The 22414-nt window shown below is 36.9% G+C and overlaps 1 protein-coding gene across 1 annotated transcript in view; it reads right to left on the bottom strand.

Moving 5' to 3' along the window:
* CSMD3 (CUB and Sushi multiple domains 3) overlaps positions 1-22414 on the bottom strand; it is a 551595-nt gene that overhangs the window by 116668 nt on the left and 412513 nt on the right. Inside the window, exon 32 of the mRNA XM_016224286.2 lies at positions 12671-12787. Within this exon, the coding sequence (XP_016079772.2) occupies positions 12671-12787 (117 nt within the window). The remainder of the gene's footprint in view (positions 1-12670; positions 12788-22414) is intronic.

The following is a 22414-nucleotide window of genomic DNA, read 5'->3' on the forward strand; positions in this document are numbered from 1 at the left end:
CTTTTAGTCAAAAGCTTCTTCAAATCATGTGAGCACTGATCTAACTATATTTCCTCCTGGTTATTACTGTAGTAGGGGCAAGTCAATGCTTATTTATCTTTTATTCAGTCAGTTTTATTACCTTTTAATAGTTTCATTCAATCTCTTTGAATTTTCTAAAGTGCATTGATATCATCTGCAAATAATGATATTTTGCCATTTTCTGTTCAATATTCATACACCTGTCTCATATCTTAGCACATTCCTTAAAATAAGATTAAATAATAATGCTTGCGGTGCATCTTTGTTTTGTTCTAAAGTTGTAACAGGAACATTCTACATATTTATCAATTAGTAACATAGTCTTACCTGGCTAAGAATGTATTGGGTAAATTGAGAATAGATATGAATAAAATAAATATACTGTTCTCTTTAAATTTGAAATCATTCCTAAATTAAAGAAAGAAAATCTTCAAGAAGACAAAATAAGAGTCAGGTATGAGCATCAGAAATCCCAATACTGCAGAGAGATTGTGAAATAATATTATGTTTCTGAAAGCTTCTCTTACATACTATTTTTTCCTAAAAGTATATGAAACCCTTTTAAATTGTTGAAGATGTTTTTGTCATACATGTGGGAAAAGATAGACTAGGTTATTTCTATTATGTGATAGTAAAGTAATAATAGTTCATGTTTACTGAGCAGTTTCTGTATTCTGGGCACTTGAATATAATTACTTTATACAGAAAATCCTCCTAAAAACTTTGTAAGATTATTATCTTCATTTTAAAAATGAGGAATCTGAGGTCAATGAGGTTAAGAAACCTGTCAATGTCATAATTCCGTAACAATTGGAAAGTAGGTTTAAAAATTAGCCCGCCTGCCCTAGCCAGTTTGACTCAGTGGTTAAGTGCTGGCCTTCAGAGAGAAGGGTCCCAGGTTCGATTCTGGCCAAGGGCATGCACCTCCGTTGCAGGCTCGATCCCCGGCCCCAGGTCAGGGCAGGTGCGGGAGGCAGCCAATCCATGTGTCTCTCTCACATCAGTGTTTTACCCTCCCTCTCTCTTTCTCTCTCTCCCTTCCACTCTCTCTGAAAAGCAATGGAAAAAATATCCTTAAATAAAAATTAAAAAAAATTAGCCTGCCTACAAATTTAAGAAACCACACTGTCAAAGGTTAATATGATCTCTGAAAAGGGAAATATAAGACAAATTGCATTTTCTTACATGGTAATTAGTATACAGAATGATGCTTAGCACAAATAGTTTGAACCACCAAAATAAGAGAGCTCTAAAAATTTCACTCCTGGAATGGAAAGCTAAGAAAATAAAAACCGATCTGAAGAAACTGAGATGGCTGTAGACACCTAGCTATAACTGCTTTTGTAATCTTGCTGATGAGAGCACAATCATTTTAAAATACCAACCTAATAAAAATTGATATACTATAGACTTACAAAATGATAGACGGCCAAACTGAGATGCCTTAAGTGAAAGGTTATGCCCAATTTGCACTGAAGAAAATAAAAGTCAGGTAATGTAAGGATATAATCTATAGAAAAGAAGCATATTTACGCTTGGCATAGTTTGAAAATTAAATATTATTATCATTGTCTTGTTTAATAAAATTATTCTGTACACTAAAAAGTAATCTTCAGATTTACTTTTTAAAGAAGACTTTACAGTCAGAAAGAAAATGCATTAGCTTGCTAAAAGTAGTATTCTGGCATATTTGGCATATACATTTCTCTGTGCAAACTAACAAAATGTCATCTGGTTTATAAATCAGTATTTGTAAGTGTGGTTGAAGAGCATCGAGTCCCTAGAGAGCCTCTCAAGGCTTCATTTGGAAATAGCAAATCTGGGGACTATATTTATTAAGTACATCTGGGTATGAGCATCTCATGAGGCTCCTATTAAATGTCTTTTTCTTGGACATTTTAATAGTAAGAAGTACTTTTGAATTTGTAGCTGATTGATCTACAGCTTCTATCTAAATGGCATAAGCTTTGTTTCAAAGAGCAATTGAGTACAATGATGTAGGCAATTTCTCACACTTTTTGGTGGATTATACACTGGCTAAGCCTTTCTGGAAAGCAATTTAGAAAAATGTATCATTACGAGCTTCAAAAAGAGTTCATGCCCTCTGACTTAGCAATTCCTCTTCTGGAAACGAGTCCAGATATTAATCAGAGATGTAGCTGAAGACTAATATAAAGCATGTTTATTACAATGATATTTGTAAATGAAAAGAGGTGGGGAGGGGAGACAATCCAAATGCCTAGCTTTGTAGAAATGGTTAAATAAATTTAGGTACAAATATATGATGAAATAAATATTATGCAACTATTAAAACTCATGATGCTGAAGAGTATTGATTAGTATGATAAAATACTCAAAATATAGTTGGCTAAAAATTGGATAGAAAATGATATATATTCTATGTTTACTTTTTCATTAAAATGAAATATAAAATACTAGGAAAAAAATGCTTCAATATTTACAGTGATTATCTCTGGATAGTAGCATCGTAGATGGTTTAAAACAAACTCTTTCTTTGTGTTTTCTATTTTTTTCTACAATTAGTATACAATATTTAAAATAAGTCCAAAGATACATCTTTAAAAAAAGTAGAGGCATTATTCTTGTAGAAAGCATTCAATATGATTTAAAAATAAAACTACTGTTTTCTTAAATGTGCCTTCCTGTTTGTTTGTTTGATTAATTATATGGCCTTTGAATATTTTTAGTGAACTAAATTAACAACTATACATAAGTACAAACAATCCTTTAAAGGATAGAATTTTAAATTTAGATTTTCATGATGTTTCCATTTTATTGGATGTAAAGATATTCATTGTTTAGAATTATTTTTAACAAGTCTTTGGATAATTTATTATCTTGGTTAGACACTAATTTTCCCACAGCATCTGCTCCTTTGGCTTATATTTCTACCACTGAACCAGTGACTGAAATCTACCCCAGCTGTGATTTATGGTCTGTTTATATACAATCTGCCAGACAACACTGACATCAAGACTGCAAGATTCTCAACTAAATGGAAAGTGAAGTTATATAGCCCATCCCAAACTTCCCTATGTTTTATTGTTTAAATCTTAGCAAACTACAAAATGTACTTTTGATATAAAATAATCAAAATATTTATAAAATGAACACATATCTGGGGTTTACAAAATATACTTGATTCTTCAATGCTGAATTCCAGTTTTTAATGTGTTGTTAGGAGGGAAATTTAAAATATGTACACCATGCCAATACACTCAGTTTCCTAAAAACATGAGGACCTTTAATTAAAGAATACAAGAGATGACATTAAAAATATTTTTTAAGTACACACTATATCATTTCTGAAAATGTATTCATATGGTTTTAAAAATTAAGAGTAGACAAAAATTAAACCATGTTTTCTAGGCTAGTAAAATTTTGGAGTCCCTGGCTTATGTGACCAGGGAGGCTGTGGCACTGTGCCCTAAGGACACCTACTAACTACATAAGGCCACTCTAAGACTGGGAGACCTGGCAGCTCTACCTAATACATAGAAACAAATATAAAGATGTACTCAAAATAATGAGACAAAGAAACACACCCCAATGAAAAAACAGGACAAAAATCCAGAAAATGAATTAAACAAAATGGAAACAAACAATCTACCAGATGCAGTGTTCCAAGCACTCGTTATAAGGATGCTCAATGAACTCAGTACCCAGTGAGAACTTAAACAAAGAGACAGAAAACATAAAAATGAAGATAGAAAACATTAAAAAAAAGTCCAATATGAAGAATACAATAACAGAAATGAAGAACACATTAGAGGAAATCAGTTGTAGATTAGATGAAGCATAGGGTCGAATAAGTGATTTGGAAGATAAAATAGCAGAAAACATTGAATTAGAGCAGCAAAAACAAAAAAGAATTTTTAAAAAAAAGATAGTTTAAGAGGCATTGGGGACAACATTAATTGTAACAACATTCACATCACGGAGGTGCCAGAAGGAAAAGAGAGAATGAGGAATTAAAAACATATCTGAAAAAATAATGACAGAAAACTTCCCCTACCTGGTGAAAGAAATAGACTTACAAGTTCAGGAAGCACAGAGAATCCCAAACAAGGTGAATCCAAAGAGGCCCACACAAAGATACATCATAATTAAAATGCCAAAGATTAAAGGCAGAGAGAATCTTAAAAGTACCAAGAGAAAAGCAGTTTGTTACCTACAAGGGAGCTCCCATAAGACTGTCAGCTGATCTCTCAACAGAAATGTTGCAGGCCCAAAGGGACTGGCACAAAATATTCAAAGCGAGCCTTGTTTCTTGGAAGAAATTCAGGTGAGCATCAGTCCCTGGCTTAGGCCTACTCATATAGGTAATCAGGTGTATCTGGGAGAAATCGAGTGAAGGAGGCACCTTGTAGCCACAATAAAGAGGAAGGAGCAGCAAATGCTGTACTGGCACTTCGATCAGAAAGAAATGAGGATGCCTTATTGGGTACGACAGGACTTAATGCTACATCTTAACCTCCCAGAGTTCCTCCTTACCTCTGCCCTGCTCCCAAACTCCCCATATTTACTCTGGCCTGGCATTTTCTAAACTTTAAGCATATAGATCAAACTGAATGAGACTGGAGCTTACATTTCTTGAACACTTGAATTTGTGACATGAGAACTGTATCATTTCATATATTTTAAGAGTGTCACAGAATATTTCTCCATAAGATTAATTAAAATATTTCAGCAGGAAATATGGGTCACAGAACATGTCTCGGGATTCTAATTAGCATTATGTCCTTTTAGAACTTCATTTACACTAGAAATTCTCAATAACAATACACAGGGTCACTATTTCAAAACAATCCAAAGACTAGTAATGACACTGCTAAGGAAAACAAAAGTTTTGTCAGTTTAAAATATTCCTATAATTTAAAAAATTAGAATTTTTGTGTATCAGGGTTATTATAACACCTGGTTTAAATTTTTAATTGGTAGCCAAGGCAGATCAATAAAACAAGTTAGAATCAATAACACAACATAATGTGAGTTGTCTCCTAAAATAATCAACTATAAGAATTTCCTTAAGAAATTAAGTGTAGCCTAATTTTGTGAATATTATAAAGGAGTTATCAATGAAGCATGCATTTGGTTGATGGAAATACTAATCTTTTTGTTACTAAATATGGTAGATAAGTGTCTAGGAAAAAAAAAAGAATGTGCCATCCCTACTCAGGATAAAAGGTTACCTAATTCATTTATTAATCCAATCAGTCACATACTTAGAGTATGAATAGGGCTTTTATAAACTGAAGGATTGTCAAGCTCTTGGAATTCAACAATAAAATAAAATTTCTGATCACAAAAATCTTACACATTAGTGCAATATCATCATTGGTTTGCAACTTATAAAAAAGAGCTCCAACCAAATATATGTAAATGTATGTACACACGCTCACAAACACACGCAGATAAATATGTATATCAGCATATTAAATATTTTGAAATGGTTAAGAGGAAATAAACCAAAAAGACTTTCAAACTTTTTTAACCCAATGTTTACAAACATTTTTTTCCAGTTTTCTGCCCCTGCCCTTCTAACCCATGTATTACTGTTCCCTCCTGACACTTGGGGAAATGTTGGTGTAGCAAATTCTAATGAAAGAAATCCCTTCCCCTAGGGTAGGTACGAATACTTCTTCCACTATAATAGTTTGAGAGACATCTCCAGTAAGTAACTCAATCTCCCTTTCTGATGTTGTTAACATTCAATAACCTTCTGATCTATAATTTGATAAATAATCATATCCATTTGTCCATGCAGTAGATTTCTTCACCGACACGGAGGGTTTTAGGCAAATAGCAAGGACAAATAAGCCTGCTGGATATCCTCTCACAATAAATTAGCTAATGGACAGTGTGATTTATACATCAGTATTTTCTGGGGTTTTTTTAAGTGGTAATTGATGGGAACCAATCTCCTAAAGTTTGACAACATCAAATTTCTGAATCTGAAAAGCTTATGGCTTGGCTCAAGTCCAGACACCACGAGTGGCTTTGGCTCCAGGTCTCTGCCTCTGTGATATCACTTGGCCCTCTGTACCCATGCCTGCTTCCATCATTTTCTCTTTGGAGACTGAATTACTGTGTATGTTTTGTTCATCCCTAATATTCCCTACAAACAATGAGGTTTCCTCCCTTCTCCTTTTGCCTAAGTTAATGCCCTGACCCTTACCTGTGACATTCAGAAAGAGTCACTGACTGGCTGCCTCCTGCACACCCCCTACTGGGGATCAAGCCCGAAACCCAGGCATATGCCCAGACCGGGAACAGACCAGCGCCTAGATCGATGCTCCATCGCCGAGCCACGCCAGCCGGACAATGAGCATTTTCTAGTTGATCTAAATGTGGCATATAAAGCCTTCCTTAATCCGCTTCTCCAGTTTCAAATGCATTTGTTTCTGAATAGTGCTTTGCTCTTCCACCGGAGAGAAAACTATGTCTGCAGTCCGTTTCAGACACCATGCACCATATGTCTCTGCCGTGCCTGTGTGTTCTCTCTGGCTACAGTATTGTTCAAGTGGCTAATAACTGTTCATTCTCTAAGACTCAGGTCACACACAGTCCCTTCAGGTGAGTATTTCTGGACTATGACCCCGATCTCCCAAACCTGTCACCAGGCTGCCTCCTCTGTTTTTCCTTAACCTCACAAACATCTATTACAGCATGTTCCACATTCTTTTAAAACAATCTCTTCAATTATCTAATTCCTTTTCTGTGATCTCTTAAAGAGCAGGAACCACTGTTCACAAAACCTGTGTCCTCAGCTTCTAGCTCAAGGCTGAGTGTACATACTGTCTGAATAAATAATTGATCCAATTAGTGAAAAATTGCCACTTATAAGCAATGTAATATAAACCTCTACCCACCATGAGGTTAGAATTCATAGAATTATATGTCTATAAATTTAGAGATGGTAGGAAAGAGCAAAGGGATAAGGGAAAGAAAAGGAAGTTGTTAAGTTACCAAACCTCTCAACTAAACACAATAAACCTATTAGACTGATGTCAGATTCATTCCACAGATGAGTTTTGTTGGGATCCTGTTGTGTTTTAAACATTTTGGAATTTAACTGTATTCAAGAGGGCACGAATCTTTAGTTCCCCACGGTACGGCCATTTCTTACTGACTAGGCCCGCATCCTGGTCTCATTTATGTCATGTGCCATTAAGTCAAAGCTTTTGATTTGAATTTGAATTGGCAACCTCTGTACCAATAAAATAAATATTACACCATGTTTTTAAAAATGTTATATAAAATGTTGCTAATAGAAGCAATAGGACCATTGAAACTTGATATTTAGTTTGGTATTTTAGTAGAAACCATATACTTAGTGAATTTGGAAAATATTCTAGTTACATATCTTTTTTAGTTTCCCATTCTCAGCAAAAGGAGCAAGGTTAAAATATTACAAGTTTGTATAAACTGTAAATGTAGTCAAATCCCTCTTAATTCAGGGGCTGGAACACTTCTATAGTGTGTAATAATCACCATGTGCTTGTATACCAACCAGACAATAAACACTTTGTCCTGTAATTTATTGGAAATACTATTCACTGAGTTTTCAAACAAATGAATTATTTCAAAATTCTGTTTTGTTAGGCCTAAAGCAGACGAATTAAATCATATGAGTCACCAAAACAGAAAAATATAAACATCTGTATTTTAATTGTAATCAGCACTGGATTGCAGTGTTGAACAATCAGAGATCATTATGCCATCCTGAAATGTCAGTGGGAGAGTGTCACAAATGATGTGTATTCCGTGTTTATAAAAGGCTCTGCCTGTGGCACGCTGGGTGCTTTTACGAATCATTTATCCTCTAGCATTAATCTGTCACACTATGAAGTATTACAAATGTGATTCTGCTTGACAGGATAATGAAACACTAAAACAGGCTCTATTTAATGATTTCTCCATAAAAACTTTTCCAGAAAATGTGATGCATACATATGCATTGGTTTTCCCCCGCCTTCTTGTTATTTCAAATGTTCTCCCATACCAAGTCCTTAAAGGAAGGCCACCCATTTTACAGTGAAATTGCAGGTCACATTTCCTCCCTGAATAGGAATGTTTGAGTTTATCTAAGGAAGTATTTGTACCTAAATACCAGTAGGGGAGTAGAGTAAAAAAAGTCATCTAACTTCTGTAGTGAATAAAAAATAAAAAATGCCCTCAAAAATGTTTATGGAACATGGATAGAGTCAGAGGTAAAGATAGCACTGAGGATATTCTGATGCATTACAACAAACAAGCAAACAAGCAACCAAAAAACACAGAAAAGAAGGAAAAGAGAAAGAAAATAAAAACAAAGTAGCGCATCATTGCTATCTTATTTTTGAAGGAACATAAAAGATTCAGAGTTTGTATAAATTTATAGTCACCTTTACAATTAACTGAAATTACACAAATCCATGTAATTCTATGACTCTTGAATTTTATTGATGGTTTTCTTTGTTGTAAAGAAGCTTTTTAGTTTGAAATAGTTCCATTTGTTATTTTTGTTTTTGCTACCTTTGCTGTTGGAGTCAAATCCACAAAAACACCCCTAAAACTGATATCCAAAGGCATAGCACCTATGTTTTCTTCTATGTATTTTATGACTTGAGATGTTACATTCAAGCCTTTAATCCATTTTGAATTAATTTTTGTGTATCGTGTAGACGGTGGTCTAATTTAGTTCTTTTGCATGTGACTGTCCAGTTTTCCCAGCATCATTTGTTGAAGAGACATTCCTTTGCCCATTGTATGTTCTAAGTAAGGAGATCTAAATTTTTAAAGACTACTTTTCACAAAGAACAGTTTATGCAGAAATGTGAAAGATATGATATTGCAAAAATAAATTGCATTTAACAACCATTATGTAATTATTTAAGCTTATAAGCTATGAAGGAAATATTCAATGTAATAAATATAATAGTTATCTAATCATTATCAGTGTTTTAATGTAATATAACGGCAATGTTTGAAATAAAAAACAAACAAATTATAACCCTATAATATAGTCAATGTCATAGAGAAAAGTGTTTCTGGACTGTCTGGAGAAAACAAAAATACTGTAATGGGAGGTAAGGAAGATAATGGCTGTGACTCAGAAACAAATATAAAATATGTGGAAGAAGTTCAAGATGATGACACCTATTAAAAAAAGCCTATCCCACAGCAACACACGAAAGGTTTTAGTAACTCTATGTGCCACTGTATAGAGTAACTCATTGTACAGAGTAGACTAGAGTGACAATAACTTTGCATTACTGAGATATTCCTAAATTTGAAACCTATGCAACCAAGACCCCACACTAATAACAAAATATGAAAAAGAGCACATTGACTTGGGGTGGTGAACAAACAGTGCAATATACAATATACAGATGATGTATTATAGAATTGTATACTTGAAACCTATATAATTTTATTAACCAACATCACCCCAATAAATTCGATTTTTTAAAAAAAGAAGGAAAACTTGAAAAGGTTTTCATGCACACTTCCAAAATTCTACCGGTGAAAGCTAATCTTGGGAAAGAGCAAGCTTTGTGGTTTCAACAAATATGTCTTTTAGTAGGTAAAATTACCTGAGAGGTTAAACACAAAATTAAGTCACCACAGATTATCCCAGACCTCCTCAAGCTGATTTATATGTTGGAATTCTCTAAGAAATCTGAATGTCAGTTTGCATTCTACACAACTAATGTTTGATACATGCTTTACACAGAGTAATTTATGTTAAGATTTTCTACATAAAACTAGTAATGCAGTTTATTCTCTGTAGTAGGTTGAATAGTGTCCCCCCCCCAATTCACTTCCACCCAAAAGCTCAGAATGTCTTTGTATTTGGAAACAGGGTCTCTGCAGATGTAATTAAACATTAAGATGAGATGATACTGGGTAAGGGTGGGTCCTGAATTAAAAAAAAACACAACTGGTGTTACTGGAAGAGAGGGGCAGAGATACAGACAGGAACAGAGGGGACATAGAAACAGGGAAAAAAGTCTTGGGAAGACAGAGGCAGAGATAAGAGTGATGCAGCTATAAACCACCGGATGTCAAGGATTACAGGAGGCCACTAGAAGCTAGAAAAAGGCAAGGAAAGATCCTTCCCGAGGGCCTATGAACTTACTGATACCCTGATTAAGAGGTCTAGGCTCCAGAACTGAGAAAATACATTTCTGTTGTTTTAAGCCACCAAGTTTATGGTATTTTGTTATGACAGCCCTAGAACACGACTGCATATGCTTTTACAGATAATCCCAAGAATGTAAGAAGAGGGCGATAAAGGGAGACAGGGCTGCAAGAATGGGAAGAGATGATAATTTTAAAAGGTAACATTTCATGTGAAACTAATTCAGGTGTTATGTTACTAAATATGAATAATTTCTTCTGAATTTTAGTTTAAAAAGGCTTTCTATTTTTTAAATCCCTTCTCTTTCAATTGCTTCAAGCATCATGCTTTACCATTGGTCCATTCAATTTTGCCCTCTGCCCTGTGTCTTTCTCTAAAATAAAAGCTCCATTATCTTCTGTTCCAGGAGAAAACAGACAAAAACAAACATTAGCCTCTGATTTATACCCTACTTTGGCTGTCATCCTAGTCTATTCTTTTCTTTTTTATTTTTCCAGCCAGGCTTGTTGAAATAGAAGTTAACAGTATTTATTGCCCAATTCTACTAATTCTTCCCTCCCTGCCACTTGATTTTGGCTGCTACACGCTAGGTGTAAGTACCTATTAACAAAAATATTTCAACTCTAAAAATGTCAACAATTCTCTTATATTCTAAAGCACCCCATCTAAACCAAACTAAAAATAAAATAAAATCTGTCCTCCATGTTTTTGGCACTTAAAATAATGCACGAAGACTTATACAACCAAAGTGTAAACAGGAAAAAACTGTTATTAAAAATTGAAAGATGAAGAAAAATTAAAACATATTTTATTAATAAAGTAGAGTATTTTTAATCTACAAATCCAGTTGAAATAGTTTAATTGTATGGAAGAACGTGAAATATCAATAAATGCTATCCAACTGACCTAGAATTATTATTTTTCTAAATACATAAAAAACAACTGGAATCCTGCAGAATGAATATTCCCCAAGTGAACCTAATATCTGAAATTCAAATGAAATCCAACATATGTAGGCTACTGTAAAATATCACCAGGTGATCGGCATATCTACCTGTGAGGGAAGAAAATAACGATTTTTCCTGTTTCTCATTCTTGTGGCCACATGGCACCCCAAGAACAGAGTGTAATAAAACAAACCAAGGGCTTCTCAAGAGGACTCAGAGAGCCACGCAGTCTTCTGGACCATCACTGCTGGGATTCTGTCAGCAACCATTCAATATTTTTGGTAGCTGGGGACTCTAACCCTTCTAGCAAAGAAGGAACTATCTTGGGCATGAAAGGCAAAAAACAAACAGAATTAAATAGATGATGTTTTCTTTCTAAACTACTGTCCTCTGTACAAAGAGAGCAACTCTGATTCAACCAAACAAAATGCGAGGAAGGAGAACTGTTTTGCGGAGTATGGAAACAGACGCCTTGCTAATGCTGGCACCGCCGCTCATTCAAGGTTAAAATAAAAGGCTCAGTGCTTCCTTTCTCATGAAATGTTCTCTCACAGTAGGTTACAAATCTTGGGCTTGTTACAGAAGAGAGAAAAGGAGAATATATAGATAGTATCTGGTTATAAGAAATTGGACTGGAAGCATCAGCTTATTTTATGTATTAGGAACGTTAAGTCAAGATGTGATCCAGAAACCTTGATATGATCAAAATCCATGTCCTTCTGCTAAAGTACCGGTCACCCAGACCCACACATCCATTAAAGCTATAGCAAACCCTTTACCATACAGCACAATGCTGGAAATCTAAATTCTAGGAGTCTGAACTTTCAGCCTCTCCCCCACACTTGACTGCTCACTAAATTTGCTTTGCCTGTCCATCCATACACAGAGCTTAACCTGGGTGGGCTCCAGCTGGATCTCAGACCCAAGACCTTTAGAAGCCAGGTAAGGGGTGTCTACGGCTTGCGATCAGGGAGATGTAAAGGCTGCAAAGGACGCGCTGTCTTCTCAGCCAACGCAGAGCAGATTGTCAGGTTGACAAGACAAGCTGAAATGTCCTTTGCTGCCTTTTTATATCCACTGCTGTCCCAGGAACTAGCTGCTTAAAAACAAAATTACTTCTTTCCAGAAATTAGCAAAGTATAAAATTTATATGATAGTTTATTTACATACTTTTGTCATTATTATAATGCTTCTATATTTGACTTTCTGCATATTTTGCAGAGCAGACTGCTTTATGCTCTGGTAATTTCCCATTTTATATCATTCACATATGAAGGCACTTGCAAGGTTGCTGGATGTACTTATTTTTAAAAATTAAAAACAATCCTGTTTTCATTTTTATGTTGTTGTTCACCTGTGTGTTTGACTGTAAACTTAGATGAAATAAAATGACCTCAAAATGTTAATGTTACAAAGCTATCTAAAAGGACTGCAGAGCAAAGTGCTTCATGAATAGTGAATACTTTCATAAACAACAACTAACATCTGTGAACAGCACGTAGTGAAAGATAAAGACGTCTGTAATGAAATGCGTGGTGAGATGAATCTTACTTACCAAATTCCTTGGGAACCGCTATAGAATAAACACAATTATGTCCCACACTGTAATTTTTTGGATAGTTTGGTGATAGAACAGTGCCTTCTGAACCTGTTGAACGACTTCCGCATGGTGCTAGAAAATAAAAATGATAAAACATTAATTGTAGGTAAAACAATTAAAAATCATACTGAAACAGGCCAGTAAGCCAGGACAAGTGAAACAGGGAAACTGAGACAGAGAATTGAACAAACTGGTGGAGCGATTTACAGCCACATACAGAAGGTCACCTCCCTAGTGATAACATTTAGGCCTTAGTAGTATTTCAGCTTTAGGTCTGGAAAAGCAGCAAACCCAGGTGAGCGACACCAGGACCAACTGCAATGACTAATGACCTCCTGCCCTGGCACTGACGAATCAGTAGAGACCACGACCCTCAAAGAGCACACCTGGAAAACTGATGAATATTCTGCTGAAACCCTCCCCTGAGACCTCCCCTAAGATTCCAGCCTGAAAGAGAAAGAGAAAGCCCCCAAGACAAAGGGCCCAGTGTGTTCTCTCCCTCTGGGGAGCAGCCTGCACCATTTCCTTTCCCCGTTTCTTCCCCCACAGGCAAGCATCTCCTAAACTCATAGGGACCCTATGAGACTCACAATGAGGGGAGCAATGGGTGGTGGCGGCACATCCTGGGCTAACCCCCTGAACCTGTCTCCAAGCCCCCTTTTCTCTGACTTCCCAGAGAGTCAGGGCAGCCCAGCCTCGGCCCTCCTGTTGCTTTTTGTCTAAGCCCTTCCTTGTTCCACTATCCCCAGCTTTAATAAACGTTCCCTCATAGGCACCTAGACTCCTGTTGTGAAACCTTTCCTGCACAAAGCCAAGGACCCACACTACCGCAGGCCCTGCGCACACCTGCTTAGGGCCAGGTCCCCTGTCCGGGAACAATATTACGGGTACTTGACTAACATAAAAATATGGCTCGTTGATTTTAAGGTGTATCATGTATCTCCATATTTTAACAAGTTCCCCCCACTGTCAAGTATTTTAAAAATAAAAAATTGTGCACAAACAAGATTTTAAACATCAAGGTTTACTTTTTTTAGAAATAAAGTAATATAATCAAGTTGTAATGGTGCTATCTCTAGAGGTAGAAACAGTGGGCCTGCTTTCATTTACGATAAGTGTAATGATAATCATGTCTTTTCTAATGACGAGAACTTACATATGCAAGTGAGAAATTGTTTCCCTGCCAGGCTTTGACAATCTACTGAAAATCAACCCTGATTATGCTGTCACCAAATTAAGTATTTCTATACATGGTACAAGGATGGCTGTACAAATACATTCATTCACACATCTAAATAAAATATTCTCTCACCAACCGTTACCTGTTTATATAACTTACATTTAAATCAGAGGAGGTGCTGATGGTGACAGAGGCAGACTTTTTGCTACCTCAGCCCCCAGTGTACTATGTTCCTGAAAAAGTTGAGGATGAAGCCAATGTTTCTGGCAAATTTGTAGAAGATGGTTTTGTTGTTTACAAGAAATGTGAATGCATTAGGATTTGTAATTTCGGAACTCAGAGAGAGACTTGAGCTACTAGTAGAGATTTAGGAATCCAAAGCATAAAGAAGACAGTTGGTATTCTTTAAGTGACATCACCCAGAAAGTCTGTAGAATGAGAAAAGATGGCCAAAGAGGAGGTCTGGGGATGCCCAGGTAGGATCAGATAGGAGGTACTACAGAGAAATTAGTTCTTGGGAGCCAAGGGCAAAGAGAGTTTCAATTAAAAGAAAGTATTCAAAAAGGTTAAGATTTGCAGAATGGTAATAAATGAAAAAGGAGTCTGCGTGGATTTGTCCAGCTGGACTATCAAGGAGCAAGGAGCAAGGCGCTTCTTTATGCCCACGGTTTCCTTGAGGGGCTTTGCCTGCAGGCTTTGCTGCCCGCTGGGCCTGCCCCGCACCCTGCGGAGGTGGGACGAGCTTCCTGATGGGTGAGCTCAGCACAGGATGGGTACTGCCAGCTGGGAGCCACCTGCCTGCAGGGCACAGCGGCTGGATTCCTCCTCTAGGGCAGCTAAGGGGGTCTCTACAGTGTAAGTAAGGGGGTGGCCACGGTTGTGGCACCTGTAAGTGCATAGGAAGCCCAATGTTACTGCTCCTCAGCTTTTATCAATATTGAAACTGATGGTTTGATTTCTTTTAGCCCATCTCTTAATTGGCTTTGAACTTGTGCAGGATTCTTCTCAAACACCACATAGGAAGTTTTTCGTATTATTAATACAGTAGTTTCAACCAGAGCAGCTTTCTATAAATTATAGCCAGCAAGCCAAATCCAACCCAAGCCAAGAGAAGTTTTTACATTTTTAAAGAGTTATAACCAAAACAGAAACTAAGACTGTGTGACAGACATATGGCCAGCAAAGCCCAAAATGCCATTTGGCCCTTTACAGAAAATGTTTGCTAACCCTTGAAATAGAGTAGAGAGGTGGGAGCTGGACTGTACTTGGATGGTGAGTGAGTGGTGTATAAAGAAATTGAAAAGTCATCAGAATCTTAACCATGAACAGAAGGAGAATGTTGGGGGGAAATGCAAAGCTCAATGAGTTTTTGTTTTGCTGTTTTGTTTAGTTGTGAGGAAGGAGTCTTTACAAGGGGAAAATCAGGAGCACTGACCTGGAGGCTTGGAAAAGATGAGATTAACACAAGTGGAGTGACTAGTTAAGGAAGCATTAGTGACATTCCTCTGTCCCTGAGAAAAGGACTAAAGGAGAGATAGGTTTGGGTTTATGTTGGCAATTTATTGGAGTTAGTGCCTGGTTTTCCTTTTAAGGAGAACTGGATGGGGTGCACTCTGTGACTTGAGAAGACTCATGAATGTTTGAAATAGCGAAAACTTATGATCGATTCCTGATCAGAGTTTAAAAGAAAGCAAGATATTTAAACACACACACAACATAAAACATAAACAGCATGTTGTATTGAGATGGGTGGTTAATACATGCTCTGCTTTTTTTCTTTTACTGTTCTATAAAATGGTAACAACTAGTTAGACTTAAAGATACCGAAATTAGAACTCCCCAGAATAACAGCAAATTGACAGTGATGCTAATAAGCAAAGACGCAGCGCTCTCATCACTCATTATTGTTTGAAATTAGTCAGGTGTCTTCTTATTTCAGCACAGATAACTTTATTCAGTGGGTAATATTATTCATGGGAGCACCATTCAAGGGTAAGTAGCATGCTTCATGGTAACTTCCTTTCTAATTTTAAGGTGCTCCAAAATTACAATACTTTGAATGTATGTGACAAAACTCTTATTTTTAAAGTTTGAAAGTATGACTAGCAAGAAGAGCTCCTACCTGAAGTTTAGCTTTGTGAGTTAATCATGAATATTCTGTCATTCCACGTTAATGTGCAGCTGATGGCTCAATTTGTTTTGTATATTTTATTTTGCATAATTGGGACATTTAGCTTTTGTTGAAAATGTAATTTATAAATATAAAAAATAAAGGCTTTCATTTTAAACCACTGATGGATATATATGAGGCTGCATATAGTCACTTGTCCTTATGGTGACTACTATTATGTTAGATTCTGTTATTTGTGCTGGTAGCAATAACTTTATGTTTCATCTGGTCAATGATTACAGCATAGCCTAATTTATATTCAATTATGTTGCATACTGTAGTGACTGAAAATATTTTATGCACTATGTAAATATCATAAAAAAGGGAAAATTAACAAAGCTGAGAGATGCAGTTTTATTGTAATCTGTTTTATATTTATTAAAATCTAAATGAAATAATGACTAAGCCAAGCTAACTTTACTAATTCTTCTAATATTGGTTTCTAAAAGCTTCTCATATTCTCTCTCCCTGTTTTAATTTCATGTTATTTGCTAGTAGAAAAAAGGGCAGCCTGTATCTTTCTGGCTCTGTTAACAATCAGTAGAAGATAAAAGGAAGCCAGGGCTTTTAATTCTATGCTTATTTTTGCAATCTGACTTATTATACATGTGGGCCTTTTGTTTCTCTGAACAGCCTTTATTATTGGAATGCATTAAATGTAAGAACTCACCTGCGGTGCTATGACTACCTTAAATCTGCATTTTAATAGCATATTTGTAGAATACATGAATTATGGGAAGAAATAGTTCTATGGTTAACTAAGTTTAGTAAATACATGGATAAAAGAAATACGGTTCTTTACTATAGGACTGCACTGAGACTTTAGTAAAGTTTGGGGAATATCATGCTTTTCCTTACAAATTATTTGATCATGGAGACTGTTCCAGTATAACATCTCCCAGGACCAATGTTTTCCAGGGCACACTTTGCAAAATGCCAGATTGATGATTCTAAAATGTGCTATCACTTTGGCAATAATTCTAACGTTTATATTATTGACTGTAATTAATTATGATTTTGCAGCACTATAGAACTGTGTGTCATGTATACATACAGAGCCAAAGTAATTTTTTTAGAGCCAAAGTATTTTAAAGATTTAAAACGCCAAAATGAGCCTGTTATGAGAGTAGTCACTGATCGGCTGCCTCCTGCACGTCCCTGACTGGGGATCGAGCCCGCAACCTGGGCATGTGCCCTGACCGGGAATCAAACCGCGATCTCCAGGACCCTAGGCCTACGCTCAACCACTGAGCCATGCCCGGCTGCGCACCACTATTCCTTTAATCACCAGGAAGCACTGCTGCTTTATATGGAGAGGCAATATTATGTGAAAGATGATGCACCTTTAAAGATGCCAAATATATCCAAAGGTAAGGTTTTTACAATATGAGAGCCACATGGATGCTGAGTTCCACTAGGAAACTGCAAACTCATGTCTACCACTTCACAGCAGCAAATCCAGGCCAACATTTACTCACTCTGGAGTAGCCCCTCATGGACTAAGAGAAACCAACCATGCAGTTTAACCATGTGTCGTTCTTTCCCTTCTCCTTTTTTCTGTTTGCTTTTTTAAGTCTTCTGGCTGAAATGCATGGTTCGATTGCATTAGTAAAATGTGCCCATGCTCTAACTGTAGTCTACATGCTGGTTCCCCCGCTGCACCGTGAGGCCGCGAGGGAATAGACAGGTGTGGCGCTTCCAGAGCAATCGAGGATGGGACTGCACCGGGCTTTTAGGCATCTACTCATCCAATGAAAAGACTCGGCCTGTGGCTGGTCCTGGGGGGGGGGGGGAGAGGAGAGACTGGAGGGGGAGGGGAGGAGCCTTCCCTCTGAGTGACACAGAAGAATCCCAAACCACCTACAGGGAAGAGGCGCTATTTGAATGCCCGCGGATCTCAGAGATGCCATAATACCTGCAACAGAGCCTTAAGCTACTTGCAGGTTCAGATCTGTCTTCTCACTTGTGTAATGGATAATTTATTACTGAGCATGCTGTATAATAAAAATTATTCTATAATGTATAAATCTGTTTTTTCTCAGAAAGCAAGTTCAGTACTTTTAAAAGTGATGAATTCTTACAGGTCACAAAAGAGCAATATGATATATTAAATCAATAATTTACCAGATGTGGCCTGTGACTCCTGCAGCTTGAAAGAACTGCTGTACCTTACAAAAGCGCCGGTGCAGGTCTAGCACAATGCTTATGCCCGGACACGGCCTGGTGGAACGTCACAAATCATAAATCCTGGTATAGAATGTGTCTGAAAGCTAGATCTCCCCTGGGGTCCTTCCTTTTTTTCTAAAGCAGGACTTTCATAACCTTAAACTCTGTGATGTGAATTTGTAATGCAGACAGCTAGACAGCCATTACTCTCGGCATCGACTTTGAGATTAAAATTATTATTGCTTCTTTTTCCCCCTTTGTTCAAAACCTTGATCTTAGTAAAAATACCTAATTATTCATCTATTCATTTCATTCTCTTCTTCACGTCCCCCATGTAAGCATATTGTACTTCATTTTATTTATCTGCCTTCAAACAGAAGCCTCCATATTATCATAAGGATAAATACTAGTTTAATTCTAAGCCATTCCTCTAAGTAACTTATTTTTCTCTTCATTTTCCTCTGTATTATTTTGATACATGTACATTTATGTGCTATGAGTTTTCTATTGCTTCATCTGTTCACCTAAATAAAAATAGCAAAAATCAGTCTTTATTACTTGTGAATTAATTTTGTGTTATAATTCCACACTCTTGTTTCACACTGGAAAAAAAAAATCCATCTCAATGTTGTAATCAGTGGCTTGTAAACCATTTTAATGACCCACTAAGTCAACTTAGTAGGATATGAGCTTCTACATCTGTCACCTCACTGATTGCCTGGATGCATTCATTTGATTTTGCTGTCCATGAGCTGTGTGCTCCACCAGAGGCATGTTCTTAGGAAAAAAGTCATTCTATGACAAAGCCTTAGGAATAGCTGTATTCCTTGAATAGGTCTTCCATGTTACCATAAACAAATTCTACTAGCAGTAGTGAGCACGTCTAATATGTATATCACTCATTTTTTACATCATTTTCAAGATTAGGATATAATTCATATATCATAAAATTCACCCTTTTGAAGTATACAAGTGAATGTTTTTTAAAAAGCAGATTCACAAGGTTGTGTAACCAACCCCACTACCCATCTAAGAATTTGTCACCCAAAAAGGAATTCCTGTACTCATTAGCAATCACACCTCATTCACTTCACTCCCAAGTCCCTAGCGATCTCTAGTCTATGATTTTATGGAAACCGTGTATGTGAAGACAAATTTTTAAAATGATTTTGATTGAATTATTGTAAAAACTCAAATCCTTTTTCATCAGTTTATTCTTTGTTTTCTCTAAGTCATAGATTTTTAGTTTTGAAATCTTTTATTATTGAAAAAATACTTAAAACAGTTGCTATATTAGAAAATAAGTTCAGAGGGGAAAAGCCTGCTGTAACAATTTATTAACTGCTCCTCCTACTTAATCTCCCTACAAATGTCGATTTCTCAGGAAAGGCTTCCTGCCTTCCAGACTGCTTCAGAAGCCCTCATAATACAACACTTCAGCCATTATTTTAGGACACTGATTACAACTTGTAATTATATATTTATTTGTATGGCTCTCTGATTAACGCCTGTCTCTATCTCTAGATTCCAAGATCTACTAAATTAAAGTTTCCATGTCTTTTTTTCCTCCCCATACAATTTATAGCTCTGGAGCCTAGTATAATGTCTGTTTATGCAAGAAGCTTCTAATAAATATGTAATAATGAATATAAGAAAAAATGGAATACAAATTATATTGATATCTTGCCTTTGACTAAATGCACAGAATGTAAAACTCATGGATCTCCCAAACGCTTTGTTCAGGGTAACAGCAGAATGCCACATAAAACCCAGAGATTTGGAGACAGCTTCACTCTCTATGGGCCGAGTGGCCTGGGAAGAGAGGAAAATCTGGCGCAGGAGGTGTCTGCTCGGTCTGATGTACGAGGTGGGCTTAAGTCAAATGAACTCAGAAACTCTCCTGACCTCCCCGAATCGTTTGGAGGCGAGATAACGAGGCTTTCACAAGGGTCTTAGGAGGGTGCACTAACCTCTTACGAATCCAGAAGGTGCTCACAGGGCAGCGAAGGGGCAGGAGGACCTTCCCCCGTGTTTCTGCCAAATCCCTCTCTTGGGTGAGCTAGAGGCGCCTCTCAGGCCCCTGCCCAGGACACTGTCCCCGAGCAGGAGCTCGTGGCTCCTCCTTTCCTTTCCTCTGATTTTTCCTGAAGATGAAAAGCTGAGCATGCCCCTCCAAAGCTGGAGGAGCCAAAGCTTCAGTCCAGCTATTTCCCTGTGCCCACTGTCAACGGCCAGCCCTCTACCCTTGTGGCCTCTGTTCTTTACAAATCCGGGGAAATCAGAGCAACGGAAGCAGTGAAAAGGAGGACCTGGCCCATCTGCTTCTTGTCTGTCTGCTTCAGGGCTGCGTGTCACGGTCCCATGAATTTTAGATGGGCCGGGGGGAATGTCTCTATTTATACTAGACCCTAACTGAATTTTTCTAACTGGATTTTAGCATTTCCTTTCATTTGAAATGTAGGCAACATAGTAGCATTAAAAGTAACTGGGACTTTGTCGCCAAGAGAAATCACATATATTTTTCTATTATATTATAATTGATGCAGATACCTCAAAATATTTATGCTCATCACCACTAAAATTTGCAGTAGTTATTAGACCTGCTGCTATAACTTTTAATTAAGGCATTAATTAAGAAGCAACACATTATTACACCAAATGTGGTGTGTTTTTATTATAGATTTTAAGTACTTGGTAATTAGTTTATCTTTCAAGCTTATGTGCTTTATTTTATTTTATACACTTAAAAAATGGTTCTAAGGTCCACTGGGTTCATGAGACTTCCCTCCTACACACAAAAGGAAACCATGTGCTAACTAGATTCATCTATTCTTTTCCTTATGGGAGTTTACCTCAGAGTTTGTTGCTTTGGCCTAAGGAGATCTGAAAAATATTAGTTTTATTGGAGGATTTTTCCCCCCTGCCCTTTTGTCTCTTTTCTTAACAGGACAGATCAGTTCTCCCCTGACTTTCTAAACCTCAGATTTGGAACTTGGGGAGAAATACCCAGTGATAGGATTGGCTAAAGCTTAAGGCTATTTAGAACCATAGCCTAAATATGGTTCATATTTACTCCCTAACTCTCATTGTGTTTCAATATAACTAACTAGATTTCCGTTTTGGGACTTGGAACCAAATTCCAGGTTGCACCTGGACAGTTCTATACTGTCTTCTTTTAGGCATATATATATTCATTGGAACCTTGGAGTAATGGCTCACTGGTTGAAATGTATGTAAGTGTAAAAGGATTTTTTTTCTGTATTTAATAAAGGGGAGGAAAGCAGCAACTTCCCTCTCTTCTCCTTTAGGGTGTCTCCTCAAAAACATGATGGACCAACCTTTTCACTTTACAGCACAAGGTTGCTGGCCTTCTGACCTTTGGAAATATGAACATATACTCCTGAAATAAACTCAAGGTTCTTAACAAGGTATACAAGAAACAAAGCACATCAAATGGTCTTTCAGGGAGATAGTGTTATTTGTTCTTTTTTTACTGTATAAATTTGCGTGAGACTCTGTCTGGTCTTTGTAGTGTGTTTTACAAACTGCCTACTATGTGCATTGTATTCCAGATGTGCTTATTCAATAAAAAAACTGCTTTCTTTCTCTTCAAGGTTTTGTGGAATGATCTTTGTTAGTAGGGTTTTTGTTTCCCTAATGAAAGTAAAGAGTTGGCTATCCATAGATTTCTTGTCTTATTACCTTAATACCATTCCATAATACAATTTGAATCACACTATGACTTCTAACAGTTATTGTTATATACATTATTTTCTTTATCTATGAAGAAAGAATCACTGGGCTGATTCAACTTTCTGTTTTTTGGGGTTTTTTTTACTTTTTTTCTTCTTCAATCCTCACCTGAGGACATGCTTTTTAAAAAACTGATTTGAGAGAGAGAGAAAGAGAGAGAGAGAGTGGGGGGGGGGCGGAGAGAGAAGAAGAGAAACTTTTATGTGAGAGAAAAACATCAATCGGTTGCCCCCCACACTCGCCCCTACTAGGACCAAACCCACAACGTAGGTATGTGCCCTGACCAGGAATCAACCAGCAACCTTTTGGTGCACAAGACGATGCTCCGACCAACTGAGCCACCTGGCCTGGGCATTAATTCAACTTTCTGTATAAATTATTTTCTGTTTTTCTGCAAAACCTGGCAACACATTAGGAAGGTATGTTTGAA

Source organism: Miniopterus natalensis, chromosome 16 (assembly GCF_054644295.1).
Source record: "Miniopterus natalensis isolate mMinNat1 chromosome 16, mMinNat1.hap1, whole genome shotgun sequence".
NCBI lineage: Eukaryota > Metazoa > Chordata > Mammalia > Chiroptera > Miniopteridae > Miniopterus > Miniopterus natalensis.